Genomic DNA, 20,877 nt, shown 5'->3' with positions numbered 1-20,877 from the left:
GAGGTACACGTGTTAAGTCAAAGGATGGCTCACATTCATTCCCGGACCAGATCTCCCCTCTGAGTTTCAAACCTGTATGTAAACATGTCCACTTGATGTTGCCACTGGATGTTTCATGTTTACGATTTTCATACTTACCAAGCAGAAAAAGAAATTGTCAATGTGCTATAAACAGTGACTTTTCTCTGAACAAAAAGGAGAAGGATATAGTTTGTCTTTTCTGGATCTAGTTTTTAATTCCTGAAGGATTCAGGGAACACCTACCCATTGAAAAAGTGTATCTGACCAGAAATATATGGTTGTTGTTGTTAGCTGCCACAGGTTTGATTCCAACCAGAAATATAGCAAATTGTTAAAAATTAAAATCCTTTATAATGCTTTAGGGTTTAAAATATATTTTACATTTTTTCCTAGATTTGATTTTAGATTTTTTCCTACATCTGAATGTTTTAGAAACTTAATTTTTTTTTTTTTTTTCAGTTTTCCAACATCCAAAAATTATCTTTTGATATACCAATTTAAAGTATCATTTACATATCAAAGGTCATATTTCAATTCTGCTTGATTAAAGAGAAAATACTTACAATACAGTGACTTGGTTTCATGATTTCTCAGTGAAAAATTCTTATATTATAGAGCTATTGTTTCTTCCCTAACACGAGAACTTTCTTGAGTTTTTTAGACACAACCTATGATAAAACCAAATTTCTTTTTTAAATACTGGACAAAAATCAATATTTAGGAAAAACTATGCAATTTTTCTAAAATTACAATTAAAAACCTTAACAATCTTAGACATCAGTGTTTACTGCAGCACTTTCACAATAGCCAAAAGGTGGAAATAAACCAATGTCCATCAAAATATGAATGGACAAACAAAATCTGGTATATACATAAATTGGAATATTACTCAGTAATAAAGAGAAATGAAGTCCTAATACATGCTACAACACAGATGAACCTTGAAACATTATGCTGAGTGAAATAACTCAGGTGCAAAAGAACAAATACTGTACAAGTTCACTTATATGAAATATCTAGAATAGGCAAGTGCATAAAAACCAAAGTTTACTAGTGGTTACCAGGGGCAAGTAAGGAACCTTGGTGGCACGACAGTTAAGAGCTTGACTGCTAACTAAAAGGTCGGAGGTTCGAACCCACCCAGCAGCTCTGCGGAAAGAAAAGACCTTCCATAAAGATTACAGTGCTGGAATCCCTATTGGGCAGTTCTACTCTGTCCGATAGGGTCGCTATGAGTCAGAATCCACTCGACAGCAGATGACAACCAGGAGCAGGTGGGAGTGAGGCAAAAAGAGGGACTCACTGCTTAGGGGACACTGAGCTTCTGTTAAGGGTAATGGAAACATCTGGGAATGTAATGGTAATAACTGAACAACATGACAAACAAATTAATGTCACTGAACTGTACATGCGAAGAATATTGAAATGGCAAATGTTTTGTTATATATTAACTACAATAAAACAAAAACATACCGAGAAAACAACTTAATCTATGCCTACAGACCTGTCTTGGTAAAAGTCTTCCAAGAGCATCCCCTTAGGGGTCAAGAGGCTCATTAAATAAAAATCAACTTGAAACAAGACTGCACCTAAAGCAGCTGAAGCTTCTAGGTGCCTGTAAAGTCAGCTGATACAATCTGATTATAATACAACTATTTAAATTTAAGTGCCAGTGCCATTTCTGAAATGTGAGAGCATGACTGGCTTGTTGCTGTTACTGTTGTTAGGTGCCATCGAGTCGGTTCTGACTCACAGTGACCCTATGTACAACGGGACGAAACACTGCCTGGTCCTGCACCATCCTCACAATTGTTGTTATGCTTGAGCCTACTGTTGCAGCCACTGTGTCAGTTCATCTTGTTGAAGGTCTTCCTCTTTTTGCTGACCTTCTACTTTACCAAGCATAATGTCCTTCTCCAGGGACTGATCCCTCTTGATAACATGTCCAAAGTATGTGAGACGTAGTCTAGCCACCTTTGCTTCTAAGAGGCGTTCTGGTTGTACTTCTTCCGTTTTTTGGCAGTCCATGGCATATCCAATATTCTTTGCCAACACCACAGTTCAAAGGCATCAATTCTTCTTTGGTCTTCCTTATTCATAGTCCAGCTTTCACATGCATATGAGGTGAATGGAAACACCATGGCTTGGGTTAGGTGCACCTTAACCTTCAAGGTGACATCATTGCTTTCCAACACTTGAAAAAGGTCTTTTGCAGCAGATTTGTGCAATGCAATTCGTCTTTTGATTTCTTGACTCGTGCTTCCGTGGGTGTTGACTGTGGATCCAAGAGTAAAATGAAATCCTCGACAACTTCAATCTTTTCTCCATTTACCATGATGTTGCTTATTGGTCCAGTTATGAGGATTTTTGTTTTCTTTATGTTGAGGTGTAATCCATACTGAAGGCTGTGGTCTTTGATCTTCATCAGTAAGTGCTTCAAGTCCTCTTCACTTTCAGCAAGCAAGGTAGTGTCATCTGCATAACGCAGGTTGTTAATGAGTCTTCCTCCAACCCTGATGCCCCGTTCTTCTTCATATAGTCCAGCTTCTCGGATTATCTGCTCAGCATATGGACTGAATAGGTATGGTGAAAGGATACAACCCTGACGTACACCTTTCCTTACTTTAAACCACGCAGTATTCCCTTGTTCTGTTTGAATGACTGCCTCTTGATCTATGTACAGGTTCCTCATAAGCACAATTACGTGACTCGCTTATTTCTACATATTTCAAAAGAATTAGTGGGACATTTATGCACAGGTGGCCTGGCTTTTCAATGCCTGACCACTCTTCAAGAACAAGGTTACACACAGCTGACACCTCAGAGCAAGGGCAGCCATTTCCCTGGGACTTGACATGTACTCAGTGCCTAGTCTATGCTGTTCCAGTTCCACCTGTTGAGCAGCTCAGCTCCACCACGGTATGAGAGAACCAGAACCCTTGCCAGTGAGTAGCTGACATCCCTCTGGAAACTAGGGATCCTCTCCCCCACAATGCTTCTCTGAAACAGATATAGCATTAAAGTTTGCTCGTGTTTTATGGACCAATGGTGAGTCTACGCTTCTACGTAAAGGTCCATTTATTTAAAGGAACAAAATTTTCTGTTAGCACCACCTCTGGAACTAGAAAGTAGTTCTTAAACTAATACACTAACTTACAGGGTTAGTGTGAGGATCCATAAGATAATACTTATAAACAAATATTACATATATATCTTATACAGATAAATTTTATATTTGTCTTATAAAATAATTTATCTATCTTATTTCAGATTACAAAAAATAAAGATTATTTACTGAAGATGAAGAAAGCTGAAAAAGAAGAAAGTACGCATAAGAGAAAGTTTTAGTTTTTCAATAAGACAAAGTTATGTGTACTGGTAAGCATTAGCTGCTAATATTAATTGCTTTCCTACTGTCTCAAAATATGTGTCAATTACTTACCCAGCCAAAGGAAGACTAGAGAACTATACTGAAAAAGCTTGCTAGCATTTTGATTTATGAAATAAAATTTGGACCCCAATCACAACTGATGCCCCTTTTTACATGGTAAATCAGACGTTACCACACAGTCTAAAGTGACCAAAAAACCAACACAAACAGAGGAAGAACAGGGGGTACAGGCTGGGGTGAAATACAAGTCTGACATTAAAGAAGATCACAAAAACCAAAATAATGATCTCTTCCAGGAGTTAAATTTTACATTCTATCCTAAATTAATAACTATGCTAAATGAAAAGCAAGATGGAAAAGTCTATTTAATAGTGTAACAAACTACCTTCCTAGTTAAATACACTTTATTTCCATCTGTTTCTGAGATATTCCCTTACTGTTTTCTATAACTACACAAACACTTAGAAAATGTAACATGGAAAAGGCTGATTTTTTTTTTTCCATGATTCTTCAAGAGTTTAATTCTGGATAAGAATTGGTTTGTAGGCTGGGAAATAATTTGGCTTTGCATATTTGGGGAGTGGGAAGAATCCTGGCACAGAATCCAAACCAATTCAAGTTTACCGTGATATACACCAGACATTCTGTGCTAAGTAATACTGTAAGATATCTAGAAATAGTAGTCTTTTCTGCCTTCAAAAAACTTAAGTTTCTTATAAAAAAAAAAAAAATCACAGATAACTAGCTGCACATAATCTAAGTTCTGGTTACCTATTACCTAAGGTAGCACATAAGACCCTCATAATCTGTCTGCTTTAATAACAGCCACTATTTACTGAAAACTTACTATGTGTCAGACACTCTTCTATATGCCTACAAATCCCGTTTCCCTGAATGCTCCTCCCATGCTTGAGAGGTAGGTAGTATTATCCATTCTGACTAAACCAATCAGGAAACAGCCTTTCGAGAGATTAACTTACCCAGATTCACGAAGCTAATCACTGTGGCAGAGCACATAATCTTCTAAATAGTAGAATCTCTAATACTACCATGAGCCAAGGTAAACTATTTTGGGTAAGGGTACAAAAGATAGGCAAATCACTGAGCTCAGGAAACTATCCTGCTCAAATTCACCAAAATATTTTTGATGCTCTACATTGCTTTATCTTTTCCCTCCTTACTCTGTGTCATGGATTGAATTGTGTCCTCCAAAAATGTATGTCAATCTGGCTGGGCCATGATTCCTGGTGTTGTGTGCTTTTCCCTCATTTTGTGATTAATGTGATTTCCCTACGTGTCATAAATCCTAACCTCTGCCTATGGTTAACGAAGGACGATTGGGTTATGATGAAAAGGACTGGGGTAGGATGTAACACCCTTTCTCAGATCACATCCCTGATTTAATGCAAAGGGAGTTTCCCTGTGGTGTGGCCTGCACCACCTTTTATCTTACAAGAGACAAAAGGAAAGGGAAGCGAGCAGAGAGTTGGGGATTTCATACTACCAAGAAAGCAGCACCAGGAGCAGAGAGCATCCTTTGGACCCGGGGTCCCTGCACCTGAGAAGCTCCTTGATAACAAGGACCTTCCTCCAGAGCCGACAGAGAGAGAAAGCCTTCCCCCCTGGAGCTGACACCCTGAATTTGGACTTCTAGAATACTAGACTGTGAGAATATAAACTTCTCTTTGTTAAAGCCATCCACTCGTGGTATTTCTGTTACAGGAGCACTAGATGACTAAGATGCTCTGCTTTCAAATCTACAGAAGCTACAGGCTTCTAACATGGTCCTCGTAAAAATGACAGCAGAGGTTGCACTGGATGGCACCAGAGAGGATCTTTTATATCTTTGTAGAAATACCCTCAGGATCTACAGTGTCTATGAAACTGTTGCTCTACACAATTGCTATAGACAACTGTACCAGATCACCACCACCACCAAAAAAAAACCCCACTGCCGTCTATTCCGACTCATAGAGAACCTAGGGAGTTCTATAGCGTCCAGACAGAGCCTTTCTGGGGCATGTCAAATGTTTAAGTATGAAATTGTGCACTACAGTTATTATGGGTTATTTAACACTGAGGGTTTCTTTGGAGGTTACTGTAGAAGTAAACCAGTCCAGTCATTCAGTTTCTCTGTATCTAGGGTTTTCTTTCTCCAATTAAAAAAACCCTCATGTGCAGTCCAAGTTAGCATGTCTTTTTAAATCAGTGCCCCAGGTCATACCAGGCTTTCTTTCCTCATATGCTTTCCCATTGCAACCTCTTGACCTCTTGACCTGTGCATCCATGCCTTTTTAGGAAGGCTTGGAAAATAAAATTATCCATAGAATTATCTGAATTTGTCATCGATGTTTCTCTTACCATATATAGTAAGATCTGACATGATTAAAGTAAAGTTCTTGGATTTTTCCAACCACAGACCACTTTCCTATTTCTTTTAATGAATATCATTCCTCAAACACCTACTCTTTAAGTTAGAAAATTACTGAAAGATTTCTAACTATAACATTTAACTTGAAATAATAGTTTTTAGGTTCCCCCCACCCCCACCCCTTGAAATAGCGGTTTAAAATATTTCTTCTGATGAACTTTTTGCTTGCTGTTCTCTATGTCTATAATGTACTTTGACAGGGGCTGGCTTCTTTCTCTTCCTTTAGGTTTTAGCTCAAATGTAGCCTCCTTCCCAGGCCACTCAGTTTCTTCTTATCAGTGTTTCTTTTACTTCTTTCATAGCAGATATCACACTGTGTAATTATCTTTTTTATTTACTTGTTTTTTTGTAATCTATGCTCCCTCCTCCACTGCTTCAATATGTATGTATTAACATGGAAGATCTCCGAGAGCACAGATGTTTCTGGTCATTTTCATCAAAGATATAGTGAATGAATATTGAGCTTTTACGGGCAATCGTTTTACAAATAATACCCTGAAATAGCAGAGTGAAATAAGAAGTGTCTTCTACCAAGTCAGATCTGGGTTCAAATCCCAGCTCTGCTACTCTCACTAGCTATGTGAAATCTGGCAAAGTATTCAACCTTTCTGGACCTCATTTTCCACATCTGTAAATTGGGGATGATAATATCACCTACCCCATACTGTTTGAGAAGATGGAGAAAATATGATGATCTGGCAGAATACATTGCTGGTGGGACTATAAATTGGAACACAACTTTTGAAAAAAGCTTGATCATTATTTTCTCAAGTGGAACCCAGCAACTCTACAGCTACCTAGAGATATACAACACTTACATGAACCCGGATACCTGTATAAAATCATTCATCCAGCAACGTTTAAAATTGCCAAAAGCTAGAAACAATCCAAACACCCATAAAACCCAATGCCAACGAGTAGATTCCGACTCACAGTGACCCTATAACACCCAGAACTACAGAATAAGTAAGTAACACTGTGGTATATTCATACAATGGAAGATAAACAGAATAAACATGAATGAACTACAATTACGCATAGAATAAATGAATGTCACATCCATAATATTGAGCAAAAGATAACAGAGAAAAACAGACTACATGATTCTGTTTATATAAAGTTTCAAAGCAAGCAAAACTAGAATCATAGTCCTTAGGAATACATAGAGGTGATAAAAATTAAGAAACATAGAAAAACAAAGCAAGATCCAAGACTAAAGGAAGTGATCACTATTAAGTCAGGACAGTGGCTACTGTGTGTGTGTGTGTGTGTGTGTTGCGGAGCGGGGGGGAGGGGTGTGCTGGATTAAAAAGAGGTGCATAAAGGGTTTCTAGGGTACTGGCAATGTTGTATCTCTTGATCAGGGTGATAGTTACATAGGTGTTTACTTAATAATTAAAGCTATACATTATACATTTATGTTTTATACCCTTTTCTGTGCTATATTACTCAATAAAAATAGAAATTTTAAAAGATTAAGAAAATGTGTTAAATGCTTAGCACACTGCCTGACATTAACACAGTAAGTGCTCAGTAAATTCTGGCATTATAAATGACGAATAATCTATTATTACAACTGCCCATGTCATAAATTTAAAAAACTAATACTGAACAAATACATGCAAACACTGTAAAAAATCATTAATTTAGACTCTTTTACATACCTTCTTATAATCTGATATTGGTAGAGCTTAAGACTACCTCTGGAAAAATAAAACAAAAACACTGACCATCACATACAAATACAACAACAAAACATTAGCATGCCAGCAGGGTATAGTGCAAAGAACGTGGCTTTGAAGACTAATGGTCACGCTACTAGAAATGTTTTACAACTCCTTTGGCACTAAGAAAGGAATATGCTTAATAAGTGGTAGATTTCGTCCTTCAGTATTTCCCTTAATGGCAAATGATATGCGTATTTCAGCAGAGCTAGCTAAGGTTAACGCTAGATTGTCTGACATGAAAACAGAGCAAAACTTCTGGGCCCAGCTTTATTTCAGAAAATTAAATCACTGTAAATGATAGCTAGATCCTTATAAGGCACTGTGGTACAAAAATTTATTGGTTTGTTTACAAGCAGCTTATTTACTGATTTAAAGAAACCCAAAATTATACTTTAAAAATGTTAAAGTTCACCCAAAAACGCTATTGAAATCCTAGGAACAAACTTTTGAACTAAAATATCAGTAAAGACACTCTGAAGATTAATATTTCTCATACAGTTTAACAGCATCTTTTTATTGCTAAGGTAAATCAAAGTGTTAATATCATGAAACAGCCATTCAAGCAACTAAAAACGAGTGCATACATGTCAATTTAAAAGTCAAAGTGGCTAGGTTTCAGACTTACTCTAACAATTTTTTTCAAGTACTAGCCAATTATGAGGGAGCCCTAGTGGTACAGTGGTTAAGTACTCAGCTGCTAACCAAAATGTCAGTGGTCGGAACCCACTAGCCACTGTATGGAAGAAAGATGTGGCAGTCTGCTTCCGTAAAGATTTACAGCCTTGGAAACCTATGGGGCAGTTCTACTGTCCTATAGGATTACTATCAGTCAGAATCAGCTTGATGGCAATGGGTTTTTGTTTGTTTGTTTGTTTGTTTAGCCAATTATATCATCCCAAAGCTACCAACATTTCCTATCCGTGCTGTCGGTGATTGGTGTATTCAGTGTAATTCTCCCCATACAGACTGCTCTTTCAAAACAAAGTATTGTTTTACAGGAATCCAATCCGCTCTGGTTAACAATGCTCTATTAATATCCCGTGGAATTAATGCAAAGCTCAAAACTCAAGTGCCACAGATAAAAGTGGATGGTGTGACATGTGACTTTACAATGAACCAAGTCAGAACTGCTGACTGCAGTCATTCAGTCCTCTACCTAGCCCATCATGTTCTTTACTAACCATTCAACAAGACTGAGTTACCATGAATGCATTAAAAATAGTGTAACTTATGCCTCGCTTCAAATTCCACACAACTTGTTAATATCAACAAACTATTAGCTTGAAAACATTTGGAAGTAACTCTGTACTACTGTCAGAGGGACAACCAAGGTGGAAGAGTCTCAATATGGTCTAGGACACTACACTGGTTCTCAAACATGGCTCTCTGGGAATCACCAGAAACCTTTAAAAATTACATATATTACTGGGTAAGAAATGGGAGAAATCTTGTAATTTTCCCTAGGGGATTCCTTTTAGAAGTTTGGGAATCACTGGACCAGGAGATAAGGATAGGTAGGCAGAAGACTTGGTTTCAGAAACATCCAGCTCCACCAAGTATTAGCTATGTGCCCTTTTGCAAACCACAACCTTGCAAAGTGAGACTGCTCCTTTAAGACCTTCTGTAAACTCACCTACTCCAAAGATCATTACGAAGAACAAATGCAAATATGAAACTTAAGATTGCTTTGGAAATTCTAATGCTTTATACAACATTAAGAAATTCTTCACAAGCTTTTCCAGTGAGATATCCATTTTCAGATAGAAAGAGATTACTTTCATTCATTTAACAAACACATATTGAGGGTCTAGCAGTTTATGGACACCTTTATTTGAGGTAGAATTCTGTGCAAAATTAGAAGAAAAATTTAACCATTTTAAACTAGTGTTGACTATTTAATGTGTGTCTTAGTTACTTAGTGCTGCTATAACAGAAATACCACAAGTGGATGGCTTTAACAAATACTTATTCTCTCAGAGTTTAGGAAGCCAGAAGTCCAAATTCAGGGCACCAGCTCCAGGGGAAGGCTTTCTCCGCCGGCTCTGGGGGAAGGTCTTTGCCATCAATCTTCCCCTGGTCTAGAAGCTTCTCCATGCAGGGACCTCAGGTCCAAAGGAGGTAATCTGCTCCCAGTGTTTCTTTCTTGGTGGTAGGAGGTCCCTCTCTTCTCTGCTCCCTTCTCTCTTTTATATCTCAAAACAGATTGACTCAAGATACAACCTAATCCTATAGACTGAGTCCTGACTCATTAACAGAACTGCATCTAATCCTGCCTCATTAACATCATAACCCATTGCCTTTGAATCGATTCCAACTCATAGTTAGATTTACAACACATAGGATAATCACAGGTCACAAAATGGTGGACAACCACCCAATCCTGGGAATAATGGCCTAGTCAAGTTGACAGATACTTTTGGGGGGACACAATTCAATCCATGACAATGTGGAAGGAAAGAAGGAAGAAAAGAGAGAAGGAAACTGAGTAGTCCCAAGCTTTTCTGTCTTTATTTTCAATGGACTAAATAAACAACTACCATGGGTATTTAAAATAAAACAACAAAAACGAATAAATCACCTAAATAATAGGAGTCTGAATAATATTAAACGAAGGATACTGGAATGAATACCAACTGGTAGACAGAATGCCTGTTCCAAGTTCCAGCCCTGGCTCTGAGAGTTACAGGTCCTATAATTTTGAACATAGACCTTTTGGGCCCCAAATCCCCAATGTGCAAAATGGAGTAATTTGCCTGTCAAATGTTCTTCAGGAATTCTAAAAAAAACCAAACATAATGTATGTAAAAGAGTTTAAGATCTTTTTGTACTATATTAATTTATATAAAGAATTTGTTATATTATTCAACACGTATTAATTCAGAGTCCACTATGTCAGGCCTCTGCAAGGCACTAGCAACATAACGGTGAGCAACAACATAGTGTGTTGCTCATAGTGTTTCACATCAACTAAGGGAGAGAGACAAGAATCAAATAACCACATTAATAAATATACTACTACAAACTGAAATAAGGGCTCTAAGGGAAAAGGGGTTTGTCCTAGACTAGGGGTGAAGCTTTCCTCTCTGAGGAAATGAAGATTGGGGTGAGATCTTATAAACGGAAAAGTTAACAGTATGTGTGTGGGGGAGGGGGGTTTCCACAGATAGCATCATGTACAAAGGCCCTGTGGTCAAAGGAAGCATTGTGCCATTGAGTAACTGAAACACTAAAGAAGAGGTAGGCTAGAGCTAGATTATGCAGGGCCAGTGTCTTCGGCTGGGTTTTCCAGAGAAGCAAAACCAGTAAACCGTATAAATATATACAGAGATTTATAACAAGGCAACAGCTCATGTGATTGTAGAGGCTAGAATGTCCCAAGTCTGTGGATCAGGATAGAGGTTTCTCCCAATTCACGTAGCCTCAGGGGCTGGCGAACCCAAGATCGGCAGGTCAGAGAAGAGGGCTCTTGCTCACAGGCTGTGAAGATCAATGAATCTCAAGACTGGCAGGCAAGACCACAAGGCTTCTCCTGACTCATGTAACTTCAGGGATTGGCAAACCCAAGATGAGCAAGTCAGAGAGAAGGGCTTCCACTCACAGGCTGTGAAGATCCATGAATTCCAAGACTGGCAAATAAGCTGATACCTCAAGTCCCAAGAACCGGAGATCAGATAAACAGGAGGCAGCTGCAGGATCCAGAGTGAGCAAAAAGCCAGAACGTCTGCTTGTATTTGGATGCAGACCACAAGCCCAAGGAAACTCACTTTCAACTGACTGGCTACTCACGGTAGATTCCATCACGGGAATGAACACATATACACTGAGAATCATGGCCCAGCCAAGGTGACACACGATCTTAACCATCATAGCCAGTTATAAGCCAAGAGATGACGTGACAGGTTTTGTTTTTAAAAGATCGATTCGGGTACAATAGTGATGGAAGAGCATGGTGAATAGGGGAGTCCAGTTAGAAAGCTATTGCAGGAAGAGATGCTGAAGCTTGAACTAGGATGACAGCAATAAAAATGTAAAGAATATTTAGTAAAATATTTAGGAAGTTGATAGAATTTGGCGGTGAAGTGGATGTGAGGGGTGAGGGCAAAGTATCAGGAATGACTTATAGGTTTCTTACTTGTACAATATGATGAATAGTGGTACCATTCAGGGAGACACAGGACACACTGAAAGGGCCTGAGCTGTTTTGTTTTTGGAGGGAGGGGGAGAAAATCTTAAGTTTGTGATTCTGGGATACCACTGAGACATTAAGAAATGTCAAGCAGACACTGGATGCCCAGAACTCAGAAAAGGGGCTGGGTACAAGACAAAAACTTGAGTCATTAGCCTACAAATAATATGGCATGTTGTTGTTGTCAGATGCTGTCAAGTTGCTTCCAACTCATAGCGACCCTAGGTACAACAGAATGAAACACTGCCCGGTCCTGCGCCATCCTCGCAATCATTACTACGTTTGAGCACGTTGTTGCAGCCACTGTTTCAATCCATCTTGTCAAGAGTCTTCCTCTTTTTTGCTGACCCTTACTTTATCAAGCATGATGTCCTTCTCTAGGGACTGGTCCCTCTTGATAATATGTCCAAAGTATGTAAGTCAAAGTCTCGCCATCCTCACTTCTAAGGAACATTCTGGTTGTACTTCTTCCAGGATAGACTTGTTCATTCTTCTGGTAGTCCATGGTATATTTGCTATTCTTCACCAACACCACAATTCAAATTAATTCTTCTTCAGTCTTCCTTATTCATTGTCCAGCTTTCACACACATACGAGGCTAAACAGTTGAGTAACATCATTCTCTCAGTTTTTTTTTTTCCCCCTTCTTCTCTGGCTCTTTCAGCTCAGTATCTTTTGCAGTGTACTTCTAACCTAGCCATCCTCAAGACTTAATTCTGAGACCTCTTCCTCTTTTTTTCTCTCCCTATAAGGTCAGAACAGGGAGAGAAAAAAAGTGGAAAGAGGAAGAAGAAATGTCAGAATTAAGTCTTGAGGATGGCCAGGATAGAAATAAAGGAGACTGCAAAAGATACTGGGCTGAAAGAGCCAGAGAAGGAGAAAGAAAAAAAACTAAGAGAGAATGGTGTCATGGAAGTCAAGGAAGTGACAAGGCGACTTCAAAAAACATCAAAAGCAACTAGAAAGTTGAATGTTGCTGAAACAAACAAACAAAAATGTTTCCTGGAATTGGTGATAGGGATGGCGGTCACTGGTGACATTAACAATAACTATTTAGGTGAAATGATGGGGTAGAAGCCATACTAGAGAAGTATGAAAAGTGAAAAGTGAGGAAGTTGAGACAGCAGATAGCAGTCTCCCAAGACTGAAAATGTTTTCGAGTATAAACACAAATGCACCTACAAGAACTCAATCATGATTAGCAGTGGGCAGATTTCTGTGACATTTTAAATCCTCAAATTTATCTTTCCTTCTACCTAGGTAGTCAGCTGGTGTGCAATTGGGGAATGCATGGTAATTATGGGTAAGCCAGTCTTCAGCAGCCATTGGCAGGGATGTAGCAGGCAAGATGACTGAGTGGTACAGCCCCAGCAAAATTGGCCAGGAATCAACATAGCCTTCTCAGAGAAATAGCTACAAGCATTAGAGAAGTCAGTAAACTTGTTTAGTGTTTTACATAAAGTTCTTCAAGTAGGAGGAACTGCCCACCCAGACACATTCAACAAGTATTTCTTAAATATCTATTCTCTAAGTATAGAGATGAATGAGACACAGGCTCAGGAAGTGTGGCATTAAAGCTGAGACTTGAACAATAAGGTGATAATAAAGCAGAATATTCCAGGCCAAAGCAACAGCATACGTGAAGGTATCAAGGTGAGAAAGTGCTTGGTATGTCCAAAGAACTAAAACAAGGTATCAAGGTTTGAATTATGTCCCCCAAAAAATGTGTGTATCAGTTTGGCTGGGCCATGATTCCTGGTACTGTGTGATTTTCCTGTATGTTGTAAATCCTGCCTCTATGATGTTAATGAGGGAGGATGGGTGGCAGTTGTGTTAGTAAGGCAGGACTGGATCTACAAGGCTGGATTGTGTCCTGAGGCAATCTCTTGAGATATAAAAGGCAGAAGTGAGCAGTGAGACACGGGGACCTCATACCATCAAGAAAGCAGTGCCAGGAGCAGAGCGCATCCTTTGGACCGGGGTCCCTGCGCAGAGAAGCTCCTAGTCTGGGGGAACACAAAAGAGAAGAAGGCAAACAGAGAGAAGAAGCCTTCCCCTGGAGCTGACGCCCTGAATTTAGACTTGTAGCCTACTTTGACTATGAGGAAATAAACTTTGTTAAAACCATCCACTTGTGGTATTTCTGTTATAGCAGCATTACATAACTAAGACAGAAGGCCAGTGTAAATGCATAAATGCATAAATGCAATAGGAAGGTGTTATGGATTGAATTGTGTCCCCCCAAAATACATGTTGGAATCCTAACCCCATACCTGAGAAAGTAATCCCCTTTGGGAATAGGGTTTTCTTTGGTATGCTAATAAGGCCATATCAGTTCAGGGTGTGCCCTATACCTAATCACCCCTGAGTTATAAGGAACAGCAGAGATACAGAAGCAAGCAAGCACAAACAGGGGAAGACAGATGTCACATGAAGACTGTCAAGGACCCCAGGAACACCAGGGCTACAAAAGCAGAAAGAGTCAAGGCTCTTCCCCTAGAGCCTGCAGAGAGCAAGTCTTCTCCTTTAGCCAAAGCCTTGATCCCTGAATTCAAACTTTCAGCCGCCTAAACTGTGAGAAAATAAATTTGTCCTTTAAAACCACTCGCTTGTGGTATTTCTCTTACAGCAGTACTAAGAAACTAAGAGAAAAGCTACCGTAGGGTTTTGTGTGAGAGAGCCAAACTCTGGCTGCTGGGTGAAGAATGGGTTGGCAAGGGCAAGAATGGAAACGGAAACCCAAGCTATATAGTAGCAGACAGTCATATAAATAAATAATTACATCATCACTACATCCTCCGCCTCTCTCAATTACACACTTATTCCACTTCTAGGAGGCCAAGCTGGAGAGGTGATGGTGATAATCCTTAAGGTGTTCTCCTCACATTCCTGTCAGCTGAGAGCAGGTCTGAGGTAGAAGAAAGGGATAATAACCTGGACCTACTATGTCCTGGCCATGGAGTCAGAAAAACCTGGGCATGGATTCCAGCTGCAACACTTTCTATGACAGCGACATTAGGCAATTTTTTCAGCTTCTCTGAGCCCATTTTATCATGAGCAAAATGTGTATAAGATCTATTTCTTAGGCATTAAAAAAAAACTAGCTGGGTGAGACATAAAAGACACTCAGTACAGTTGCTCCCTTTAACTTCCCCCTTTTATTAATGTAAGAACGAGCAACTCCACATACGAAGACTTGACTAAAGACAACTGCAGAGGTAACTGACATTTAAAACTGTTTTAATAATGCTTTAAATCCAGCAGGGATTATTATGGATTGCCCACCACTAGACTTTTCCACATTTATCAACCATAGCTTGTATCACATACTCTGAAGTTGTCCATCAAATATTTCTCTGTCAACTCTCTACTTTCATGTCTGTTTTTTGTGGTTTTTTTTTTTTTAAATAGAAACAGAAATCACTACTTTGGTTTGATTTTTTTATTAGTTTTTTTTTTTTTAATTCCTAGCATCAGGTTTGAAGAGTTCCTGCCTCCTTTAAAACTCTTCTCTCAGCTTCCCTGATGCTGTTTTCCTGGCTATTTCTCACTAGCCTGGCAGCTCCTTTTTAAATTTCCTTTGCTAGTGGCACATCATTCTCTAACAGACTGAGTTTCTCTACACCCAATTCTGGAACCTATTTAATTATCAAATCTACCAACTCTCCCTAAGTGATTTCATCCATGACATTATAAACACCATCCTTTCATTTCTCAAAATGACTTTTGGAATAAAATGTCCTACAGACTACTCAAACAGAATTCTCCCCTCTCCCCTCGCCAAATCTATTCCTTCTCCAGTCTTTCCCATCTCAAGCAATAGTACCACCATCTACTCAGTTACTCAAGCCCAAAACCTGGAGTCAACTTCCCTCTGTCTGCCATATCCAATCCACCCCACATCCAATGAGTTCTGCCACCAACTCTTATTATCTCTAACCCAGACCAAAACAATAGCTTGGGTCGTCTACTTCCATTCTTGCTCCAGCCAATCCATTCTTCACCCAGAGGTATTAAAACAAAACACATCATGTGACTCCCTCACACAAAATTCTTCACTAGCTTTCTACTGTACTTATGATAAAATCTACACTGGCCTTCTGTTAGTTCTTGGGACATACCAAGCACTTTCTCACTTCACTACCTTCTCACATGCTGTTCTTTTGGCCTGGAATGTTCTGCCTTATTGTCAACTTAACGCTTCAAGTCTCAGCTTCAATGTCACAGTTCTTGAAAAAGGCCTCCCCAATATCCCAATCAAGATTATGTCCCACTATAGCCTTATTAGCATTCAACTAGACAGTAATGGGTTTGGTTTTTTGGTTTTAGCATTCTATAGTTTTCTTTTGTAGCACTGAAAATATTATTTGTAACTATATATTTGTGCAACTCTTTGGCTAATGTCTGTTTAAGCAGAGGCAGTATCTGTTCTGTTAATCACTGCATCATCCCACAGTGCCACAGCCAAGTGGACAGCACCTAAAAGCCATCTCCTCTCTCCAATAAATATTTGATAAACAGAGAACTCATGAGTCTTGGCTCTAGAACAGTTGCATAGTACAGAAAGATGCAACACTGTTATTTAACTACTCCCGCTCGGTTGGGTATTTTGGCAAAATACCTTTAAAAGTCACAGTGCTGGACACCGAAAGTAAATCAAGGGGAAAGAAGTGGACAGTACAGTCCTTTCCCTTAACAAGTTTCTGGAGAGCTTGTCTTTTCCTTCTTTTGTTCTTCCATAGTTCCTAAATAGATTCAGACACATGGTAGATACCTAAACACGTAGTGATTACTACATGACAACATATAATCAAGCAACAGAATTTAATGTTATAGGAATTCTACATAATATGATTCACTGAGACTTAGAAGCATTAGAGAAGTTTTTAAGAAGCTAAGAGTCAATCTAGACAGGGTGAAGACCAATTCTTGAGGATCTGGCCAACCCATGTCATCAGTCCTTCCCCACCAACTCTGCAACAGTGGTATATCTCTATAGCCATGATGTACTACTGAACATCACACGTTTCTTTAATTCACTTGCTAAAATTCTACATAAAAGTATCTTCAATGTGTGGTTCTATGCTTAATTAACCTAACCTACCTCTGTCATCAGCCATAAAGGACCTCAGTAGTAGATTTTTTTTTTAATTCTTAAAATATTCATTAGACTACTTGTTGCAGCAATGAAAATTCAAACAGCATTTTATACACTATGTTCACCTAAGTATATAGCACTCCATATGAATCTAAAAGGGAATCCTGGAGTTTAACACTGTACTTCCTAAAGGACAAATACAAGGGTGAAATAATAACTACACTAGCCATTATTTTTCACACACTGAGCTTGGTCCTTTATGTTCAGTTTTTTCCAATCTTCACAGTAACCCTGAAAGCTGCTGGGTTTGGGTGACTTCTTCAACTACTACACAGCTAACAATACAGGTGCTGTGTTTAAGACACTGTAAACCGACCACAACACACACACACACACACACACAACATAAAACACCTAAGGAACCTACAGTTTTAGAGAACTTGAAGAGCTTTGTTACTGAGAAAACAATTTAAAATGATGAAAACTTCCTAGGAATCACAGAAGTTCAAGGTAACATACTTCAATTCAAAAAGCCTTTCTAAGTCACAAGGAAAGTATTAGCCCAAGAGACAGAAAGGGCCACATAAACCAGAGACTTCATCAGCCTCAGACCAGAAGAACTAGATGGTGCCCAGCTACCACCAATGACTGCCCTGACAGGAGAGACAACAGAGTCCCTGGCGGAGCAGGAGAAAAGTAGGTGTAGAACTCAAATTCCAGTAAAAAGATGAGACTTTTTAATGGTCTGAGACTGGAGGAACCCCAGCAAGCACGTCTCCCAGACTCTCTGTCAACCCAGAACTAAAACCATTCCTAAGGCCAACTCTTCAGACAAAGATTAGACTGGACTACGGGACATAAAATGATACTTGTGAAAAGTGTGCTTCTTAGCTCAAGTAGACACATGAGACTAAATGGGCAGCTCCTGTCCGGAGGTGAGATGACAAAGCGGAGAGGGTCAGGAGCTGGTTGAATGGACACGGGAAATCAGGGATGGAAAGGAGTGTGCTGTCACAGTATAGGAAGAGCAATCAGGGTCACATAACAACGTATGTATAAATTTTTGTATGAGAGACTAACTTGAATCATAAACTTTCACTTAAAGTACAACAATTAAAAAAAAAAAAAAAGATTATAAAAAAAAAGACAAAAGGCCTTTCTAAAATTTCCAATTCGGAAAAAAAACTTCCTAAAACTTACTTTCTAAAAAGCAAATAGACTGCTTTACTACTAAACTACTCTGCTTTGGTGAAATAAATCTGTGTAATATTTTCAATAGTAAAACACTCTAAGAAAAGAAAACCTGCCTGTTTCATATCTACTTTAGTCTACAAGGATTTTGGGCGTTAAGGAAAAAATTGTTTTTGCTTCTGATATGACACAATAACACAATGGAGTAAGAGTAGTAGTATTATCTAGAGCTAAATGATGTCAAGCTTTTGAACAATAAGAAGCTGTAACTATTGCAATTATTTCAAACCGTATGAATATTACATTATCAAACTTTGGGACAATATCCTCTTCTATGAAATGAATATCCAAAATAAAGAAATCATATCCAAAATAAATCACATACATTCAGTATTTAAACTCTGTCAAACTATGATCATTTCATCCTATGTGGTGCCAACTCTTTGCAGTCACGAAATTCCATCAATGTCGTCATTATACACTTGTAAATGCAGACTTCACGGTAATACCAACTCATAAAAAAGCTAAATATTAACCAAATCTCAAAAGCACCAATGTTATCTCAAGATAACTATTTTAAACACTGAAGAGAAGTCTTATGTGACCTTAAAAAATAGAAATACAGAAATTAAGAGTTAATGGGGGATGGTTTTCTGTTCACAAAGTAAAGCTGCTATGCAAAGACCCCAGAAGAACTTTCTGGACATTCTTCATAGAAAAACCAATTGTCTTTTTTTTTTTTTCCAAAGACCCTTCTCCCCGCCACCCCAAATTTTGCATATAGTCCCCTCCCAAAAGATTCACATTATAAATAAAATGGATTTATGCCATTATCAGAAACAGCACGTTCCAAGATTTAAGATTTTTATAATCTTTTGTATATTCAAGTCTGCAAGCACTGAACTTTAATAATTCACAAACCACAAAGATTTTCGTTCAAATACCAACGTTCCCACTCCAGGGATCCCTAATGGGTGTACATAAGCCATACTATACGATCTTTAAAATGGGCACATATGGCAGGTGCGCTCCATTCTCTCCCAAGAGACGTCCACGCCTAAACCGCCTAAACCTCCGTAACATTTCCTTTCCAGGAGGGGAGTAGGCACAAACACAACTGCCCTCAGAGAGGTGATACCTGTTAAGCTGGGTGAGAAAAAAGGCGTAAAAAGAGATATTTAACTGGATGCGACGGTTGTTAAATGCAGCCTTCTCCAATATCACGTTTTAACTAGCCTAACCCGCTGCAAACTTTTAAGCGATTAGGTTACATTCCTTGCAATTCCACCCTTGACAGCTGAATCCAGATATGCCAGAAAGTGGAGCGCATTCATTCCCGCCACCTCACCCAGCGAAGGCTGCAGCCACATCCCGCGGTCAGCGCGGACCAGTGGTCAGGGAGCTGCAGGGAGGGGACTGGCGAGCTCACCTTTTCCAGCTCGTCGTGGAGCTCCGCCAGGCTGGGCCGGAGCAGCTTCTCGCCCAGCTGCGCGGCAGTGTGCCGGTAGTGGTCGATCCTCGGCACCGCGTCCATGGTGTTGTGGCCGAAGGTGCGCAGGTAGTAAGTGTTGGTGTGGGTGTCATAGTAGTAGTGCTGCTGGTGCCCACTGCCGCCGCCGCCGCCGCCTGAGTGTAGGCTGCTGCCCTCACTCAGCACAGTGTCCCCACCGTTCTGGAAGCTCACGTTGGGTCCGTCGCCTCCGACACCCGCCGCATCCGACAGGCTGTCGTCCGCCGAGGAGGAGGCAGCCGGATCCACGAAGTTCACGCGGAAGCGGCCCTTGGCTTCCTCACTGCCCTTGGTCGGCCCGCTCTCTTCAATGGTCTTTACGGACGCGGGGGTCTCCTTGCCCCCCGCCCCGGCCGCCGCTGCCGCAGCCGCAGCCGCGGCCCGCCCGGCGCTCTCGGAGACCAGGTCCACCTGAAAGCGGCTCTGGCTCGGGGTGGGCCCCAGAGGTCTTCCCAGCCCGTCCCCAGCCGCCGCGACGCCCTCCCCGCGGACCACGCCGCCGCCCTGGCTAGCGGCCGCAGCATCCTCCGGCGCCGAGGGCACGGCCGTGCCGGGCAGGTCCACCTCGGCAGCCGCCAGCGCAGGGGCTGACGGCGTCTCCCCGGGCCCTACCGGCCTCTGGGCGCAGGAGGAGGGCGCGGTGGGCCCCGGCTCCATCGCCGCCCGACCACCGGCGAAGCCGGAGAGCCTGGCAGATGTCGCGGGCTACGCGCCCTCCGCGCCCCTGGCCGGCGGTGGCCGCGGCCGCAACACCAGGTGAAGGAGTCGCTCTCCCCGTCGCCCGCCTGCCGCCGCCAGCAGCCGAGTCAGCGCGCGAGTGAAGCGGGCGCGGGGCGGGCCTCGCTGTTTAAAGCCTCGGCGGGGCCGCGGTGGCTGCTGCTCCGGCTGCAGCACGCGGGAGGCGGGGCCGGGGGCTCCTCCGCCCCTCAGCCCGCCCACCCGCGGTCCCGCAATAGCGCGCGGCGGGCGCTCAGTCTGCGCCCGTGCCCTTCGGCACTCCTAAGCAACCCCACGGAAAAGCGGCCCGCGCAGGGGTCGCGTCCAGCCAGTCGCGCCAGGCCTTGGGCAGCGCGAGCAGCGGGTACAACGCGATCAGGCGCGGCTGTCGCCGAGAAGATCTGCGCGCCGCTACCTCCTCTTCCGTCGTCCTCCTCCCACCTCTCCACCTCCTTCCCCCCCCCCCCCCCTCTGCGGCGTAGAGGAGCGGGCCCCCCGGCGCCTCCCTCTCTAGGGCTACGCGTCAGTGGACTGGCAGCCCAAGCTACAGGGCTGCAGACGGCGCCCGGCCCGGCGGACGAACGGGTGGGCGGGCCCTGCCTGGG

At 41.3% G+C, this 20,877-nt stretch overlaps 1 protein-coding gene across 3 annotated transcripts in view; it reads right to left on the bottom strand.

Annotated features, from left to right (window-relative positions):
* The window catches only part of SLC12A2 (solute carrier family 12 member 2), a 101,992-nt gene extending 81,642 nt beyond the window's left edge, over positions 1-20,350 (bottom strand). Inside the window, exon 1 of one of the 3 annotated variants that reach the window (XR_002825317.1) lies at positions 19,475-20,212. Coding sequence is in view for 2 of the 3 variants with exons in the window: in XM_004384298.3 (XP_004384355.1) it covers positions 19,475-20,212 (738 nt within the window). In the remaining variant the exon portion in view is untranslated. Of the gene's footprint in view, positions 1-19,474 lie in introns of all 3 variants that reach the window. The other 2 variants (XM_004384298.3, XM_023738697.1) reach the window with 2 other exon arrangements.
* Positions 20,351-20,877: the final 527 nt, after the last annotated feature.

The sequence above is a fragment of the Trichechus manatus genome, unplaced genomic scaffold (assembly GCF_000243295.1).
Source record: "Trichechus manatus latirostris isolate Lorelei unplaced genomic scaffold, TriManLat1.0 scaffold00121, whole genome shotgun sequence".
Classification (NCBI taxonomy): domain Eukaryota; kingdom Metazoa; phylum Chordata; class Mammalia; order Sirenia; family Trichechidae; genus Trichechus; species Trichechus manatus.
Note: the sequence above shows the minus strand (reverse complement) of the source record. Positions and strands in the feature narration are given on the sequence as shown.